The 6,000-nt window shown below is 42.8% G+C and overlaps 2 protein-coding genes across 2 annotated transcripts; one reads left to right on the top strand and one right to left on the bottom strand.

Annotated features, from left to right (window-relative positions):
- Positions 1-325: 325 nt before the first annotated feature.
- On the top strand, positions 326-1,498 carry VTP01DRAFT_1298 (uncharacterized protein; the record flags this gene model as incomplete). Its single annotated transcript, XM_069379632.1, has 5 exons — positions 326-555; positions 614-692; positions 764-886; positions 947-1,016; positions 1,071-1,498. The coding sequence occupies 5 exons, from the start codon at positions 326-328 to the stop codon at positions 1,496-1,498; spliced, it is 930 nt and encodes a 309-aa protein (XP_069238706.1).
- A 178-nt stretch (positions 1,499-1,676) lies between these two features.
- Positions 1,677-4,017, bottom strand: VTP01DRAFT_1299 (uncharacterized protein; the record flags this gene model as incomplete). The annotated part of the gene is made up of 9 exons (XM_069379633.1): positions 1,677-1,883; positions 1,949-2,041; positions 2,101-2,364; positions 2,424-2,648; positions 2,713-2,838; positions 2,895-3,025; positions 3,085-3,252; positions 3,310-3,574; positions 3,634-4,017. 9 exons carry the CDS (start codon positions 4,015-4,017, stop codon positions 1,677-1,679), a joined length of 1,863 nt encoding a protein of 620 aa, XP_069238707.1.
- Between the last annotated feature and the right edge of the window lie 1,983 nt (positions 4,018-6,000).

Raw genomic sequence — 6,000 nt, forward strand, 5'->3', positions numbered from 1 at the left:
AAGAAGGTGTTGTACACTTTTTCCAAAAATTAATGTCGCTGCAATTTGTCGTCTTGGTGTATAAATGTATTATAAAATTTCACAAAATGCGACGTTACATTTGGGAAAACGTATATGCCCGGCTATCCAACATGTTGCATATTTCTGTCGAACTTTCGCTTTAATAGCTATGGTACTCTTATTTGCTTTTATCAGATGTACTTCTAAGGAAGGAGGATAGAAGACCTCAATGTTCTAAAGAGTTTGATCGCGCAACGCGGTTTCGAGAGCGAATTTCAGACGACGCGCATTCTTCGCGACACACACATACTTTTCGACCAACCTCATGGATGACACCGAACTCGACGAACTTTTCAGGGACGGATTCGATCTTCCTGAGGAATTAGACTCACGGCAGCAACAACAATCAACAACACCGCAGAGAAATAATGCCCAGGGATCGACGACCTTTGATCCCTTGGCAGGTCTGTTCAACGAAGATCCTGGTCAGAATCAAAGCGCAGAAAAATCAACTACTAGGACACGGGCACCACTGAAGAAACTCGACCCTGATGTGTAATTATCAGCATAAACCATGATATCAATATTATGCTCATGGCGTCAGAACACATAGTCTTTTGGGGGACGGAGGTCTGACTCGATTGCGGCACGAAGCACCTTTCTTGGAATTTAATACCGAGAGAGGATATGAGGTAACGCAGTTGAACTCGGCTTAAAGGATCCGTACTCTAAACTTGATTTACTTTGTCGCGCTATCTATCAGGAAGCAAATCTTGCCAAATTAATGGACTATTACAGAATGTGGGCGCACAGTCTCATGCCCCGACTCGGCTTTAAGGACTTCTCAAGGCAAATGATGAAAGCAACAAAGCACAAGCGATTAAAGGTAATGGTCTTAACAGCTTTGCTGAAGTATGGCAACGGTTAATTCACAATCTCTTCAAAGGTTGTATTGCACGAATGGCAAAAGGAGCATCGTAGAAATAACATGCCGGATGGTGATGATACTGCTCAAGGCAAGTAAAATTTTGAGAACTTTACAAACTATCCACTAAAGGATTGAACTTCAGGGAACCGCAATGATAATAATGACGATGAATTGAGCTCCTCACCAGCGGAAAGCAGCAGTGATTCAGAAGATGACGAGGACAGACTCAACCTATTTTTGGCGGGCATCCGTACAGAGACAGCAAACAAGCGGACCAAAACAAGCAATGATAATAACACACAGCGCGATGACGATCGTTACCTCACCGTCGCAGATATGGATGAACCCCAACATCATCTTAACAATAATAATACTGCCATCGAGAATCAAGGAGAAAAACAACAGCAACGACAACGCCAAAGTCAGCCTACGAATAACAACGATCCCATGTTAGAAACCAATAACACTGCATCGTCAAAAATGGATATTGACCAAGATATTTCTGACGATGAACCACTCTTCGTTAACAAACGACCAACCAACCGAAAAATCGTAGACGATGATGATTAAGCGATTAACCGCCGAACATTTGTATAATGAATGCATTGCAAGCCAGACAACCTCACAATTAATAGTAAATCAACCAGTCCTTTACAACAGTTGAAGAAAAAGGACGTCGCATGAAAATTATGAAAACGGCAAGAGGACTTGAGAATCCAGTTTTCTACTGTATACATTGTTTGGGACTTTAAATCTGCGTCATTTGTTGCTGATAACCCTCTGACTTGTCATCGCTTGTGCCATCATCTTCGGCAATAATTTGGTCAGCCAGTCGCTTCTGCTCCGTACCAATGTAGACAGGCGGTTTCTCTTTGGCAACAACTTTGCTATCAATTACAACCTGCTTGATATAGGACCCCGGGGCATCATACATGGGATCCAGTAACAGATTTTCCTGAAATAAAAGACTTAGTCTACATCTGCTTTGTCTTACGCAAGCCAACCAGATATCGAACTCACCATTATTCGACGGAGACCGCGAGCACCGGTCTTCTTCTCAAGCGCTAGCTCTGCTATCCGTTGCAACGCGGTTTTACTAAATCGTAATTCCACCTATCGATCGTCCACTCAGCTTTACACATTCTGAGTCGCCAGTTCGTTTGAAGTCTCACCTGACTAAGTTTAAATAATCCTTCATATTGCTTCAGCAACGAATTTTTGGGCTCTGTCAATACACGGACGAGATCATTGACAGACAGATTGTTCACTGATGCCAGTACCGGCAAACGACCGACGAATTCGGGAATAAGACCGTATTTTACAAGATCTGCAGGCTCCACAAGGGACAGAGGATGCGCTTCTTCCTTTTTATTCCTTGAACTAAAGTCCAGCTCGTCATCCATCGGTGGCCGCAGTGTAGCATCAAATCCAATGGACTGAGAATAGAGCATTAGATAAAAGAAACAAAGTAACACTGCAGTAACTGCAAACTTACCCCCTTGGCTAATCGATCCTGTACTGTTTTTTCCAAACCAACAAATGCACCGCTCAGAATAAACAAAATATTGCTCGTGTCGACAGCATATGATTCTCCTTTGCCACCTAGTCCCTGACCAGCGCCTAAAGAACCGGGCATACCTCCCCTTCTTCCGTGGCCTGGGCCTCCTCCAGACTTGTCCGTTACATTCACAACGGTGCCTTCTAGCATTCTCAACAACGCCTAAGGACATGAAATATTAAAATTTTCTACGGTCTTAGAAAACAGAGGGGATCTACATTCATACCTGTTGAACTCCTTCTCCCGATACATCCCTAGCAGCTGATGCAGAATCCGTTTTTCTTGCAATTTTGTCGATCTCATCAATGAAGACGATACCCGTTTCAGCTTTTTTCACATCGTAATCACAAGCCTGCAGACTCCGTTAGTCCACTTTCTTGCTGCTGCAATGATCGCAAAAGAAATTACCTGCAATAAACGTTGAATTACTAATTCTACATCTTCACCAACGTAACCAGCTTGCGTGAATGGTGTAGCATCAGACATAGAAAATGGCACTTGGAGAATCTGTGCCAAAGTTTTTGCAAGGAGTGTTTTTCCTGTCAATCAGATAAGTTTAGATGTAATCACGATTTTCTATCTTTACTGTGATGATTACCTGATCCCGTAGGTCCGATAAGTAGTACATTGCTTTTCTCGAAAATTGTCGAGTCCTGTCCAGCCACATCCGGATCCAAAGAGGTCGGTTTGCCATCTGTACCATCTAACTGTCTCATGCCACTCCCGACTTGTGTTGGTGGATTCAGCCATGCTCGCTGTTGTGATACTGAAAACATTCACAGTGAGTCGGTTCATCATCAGATCACCGTGTATAAATCCCTACCATAAGGAGATACACGCTCCGCCGGCACCAAATCAGCCGGACCCACGGTTTGAACAGCGTTGCTGGAGTAATAGTCTTGAGGAAGCGTAGGTCGATGATGATCAGCGTGGTGCCTCTCTTCGCCGTCCAAGTACGTTTCCCGTTCTCTCTGTCTTTGTTGGCTGAAATTTGCTCGCACTCGGTTGTAATGGTTAAATACCGCAACAGCAAGGATTTTCTTTGCCCGTTCTTGACCGATAACGTAATCGTTAAGATGCTTAACAATCTATATCTCTAGTAAGCATGTGATATGCTTTTATAAGCATATGCTACATCACAACATACTGTTCGTGGGTCGCTGATCCGTACTGACTCCCAGAAGGCTGCCTCAGCTTTTGCACTCTCGCTGCCCAGCGCACCGTTGGACGGTGGTGCGCTTCCGGATGAGCCTCCACTAAGTCCACTGCCTGTACCGTTTCCATAGTTCATCGTGTGGTAATGCCGAGTATATAGTATACGTGCTGTTGAACTTGCTAAAGAAGGAGCAGACCGTGCTTCAATAGGAACCTTCCTTGGCTGCCCTCGCACTCGGGCTACTGAGCTGACGGATTGGAACTTCCTTGTTACAGGCTTCGTGAATTGCAAAGAGCAGGCCGGCTGCGATAGCTTTGAAACAGTCAGGAGCTGCATACGCTCAGCGTGGCAGTAAATTTGGTGATTCAACTTCATGAGCTTAGATGTAGTGCAAGTCTTGGGAAACGTTTGTCATAGAAATGCAGAATAGGGTGGCATAAACGCTGCGGAGCTTTGCGGAGCAAGGTTCAAAGACCTCCTGGATTTGCACTCAAGCAGAGCCCCTGCCTGAATTGTCAAATGAATCCAAGATATAGATTCGTAAGGGGCTAACTTGTAAGAAGTAATTTCATAGAATCACAATGGATATCAACATTTTCAGCTCGGTGAAACAGTAGAGCACGAATATACTATGAAGGCAAGATCTAGCAGATCCTTGTGGTTGCATGTGAATGAAATATTAGACATGACTTCGACGTTGTTCTGTTATACCTATGTATTATGGCGAATCAAAAACCTTGTTATGCGAATAACAATCACATTAATGTTGTCAAGATGCTCATTTACTACTGTTCCAAGAGCCATAGGCCAAACACAGCTCTATGAAATACCTCTGACGCCGTGAATTTGATATATGATAGTTCAAGTTTGGAATCGTTTTTTCGATTCTCAGAGATGATTCCCAAATTGCACGTTGACTGCAGTGGGGCCACAAACTATCGTCTTTTTGGTTGCATTCCTGCTTACTATTCAGATAATAGATTATGTACTGGATTTTAAAATCACAGCTAAAAGTACCTAGTACTGATATCAAGATGAATATGTATCAGCATCATAATGATGCGTGAAAGTTGTAAAATGCATTAATAATATGCTGTACAGATATACAGAAGAATGTAACGAGTTGGAATGAGCAGAAGACTACATGGAGTTATGCAAAGTATGGTCATCTGTGCCTACGTCTTGGCTGTCTTGTACCACTTAATTATCAGCGCTATTGTCGATTTTTACGATTGCTCTACTTGCTCAATATCCCAAAAGGCTTTTCTCGTGAAGGATTCACCATTGTGAGACATATACAGTAATTAATAAGTCCGTTATAGGTTTCCTCGACGCTTTCGCTACGGATGCTACACTTCAAAATGTTGCTCTTCTCTTTGTAGGGAATCCTTTCTTAGTCAGTTTGACTGCCGTTCAACTACGTAAGCTCGCGTCCATCTGTTTCGTGACCCTGCAAACATCTTCCAAAGCCCTCATATTAATGATTATCTGTCCAATTTAACAAACAGGATATCAGCAAGTTGAAATTTTTCAATCAGTATGCAATGCTGAGTGTATCACAGGTAATCATGAGGTATATCTCACTGAATGCCGCGTAGAACATCAACTTGCGACAAAGCAAGGCATACAGCCACGATATAAGTCGCATTAAGCGTTGCCACCCATTATTTGTTGGAAAATTAAGCTGTACAGGCAGTAGCGAGGAAAATAATTCAATCTTGAAAATGCAATAAACATACGAACATGAAGATCAAGTAAACGTTCTGCAGTACTTGAGTATTCGTTCTCTGCAAGAACGTTGAGTGGAAGGTGCATGGCGTCTAATTCGGATGCATAAAACCCATTCCAGATCCTCTCTGCGCTAGTGTACTAATATTATATTACATAATATGCATTCTCGAACGCTCCAGTATACATTCGAGTTTTATTACAAATGATAACATTTGATCATATTTCACTTACCTTTCTAAGAGTTTCCAAGCAGATCTCTGCTGAAAGTAAACGCAGAGGTTGAAACCCGTTATAGTACGATGCATTTATACTTGTCGAACAGTCTTTCCGCGGACGGCCTGGTTAATCGAACCTTGAGAGCAATCCTTTTTAAGTTTTGCTTTAAGTTAATGTATAATAGATGACGATAGACGTGGGTGAATAGGGGTTCTAAAGACAGCTTCCAGGAAAAGAAAATACTTAGACTACATGTAAACAGCACTTTAGGTATACTCTGCATGACAGACGGCGTTTGAATTGACGTTGGCTGGTGCTCGTGCACGTTGCATGACAACTCGACGCATAATCGTCGTACCGAGATGTGTCGAGTACGAACGAATTTCTTGGAAGCTGAAGAAACAGAATTTC

The sequence above is a fragment of the Rhizomucor pusillus genome (genome assembly GCF_041956525.1).
Source record: "Rhizomucor pusillus strain CBS 183.67 unplaced genomic scaffold VTP01scaffold_10, whole genome shotgun sequence".
NCBI lineage: Eukaryota > Fungi > Mucoromycota > Mucoromycetes > Mucorales > Lichtheimiaceae > Rhizomucor > Rhizomucor pusillus.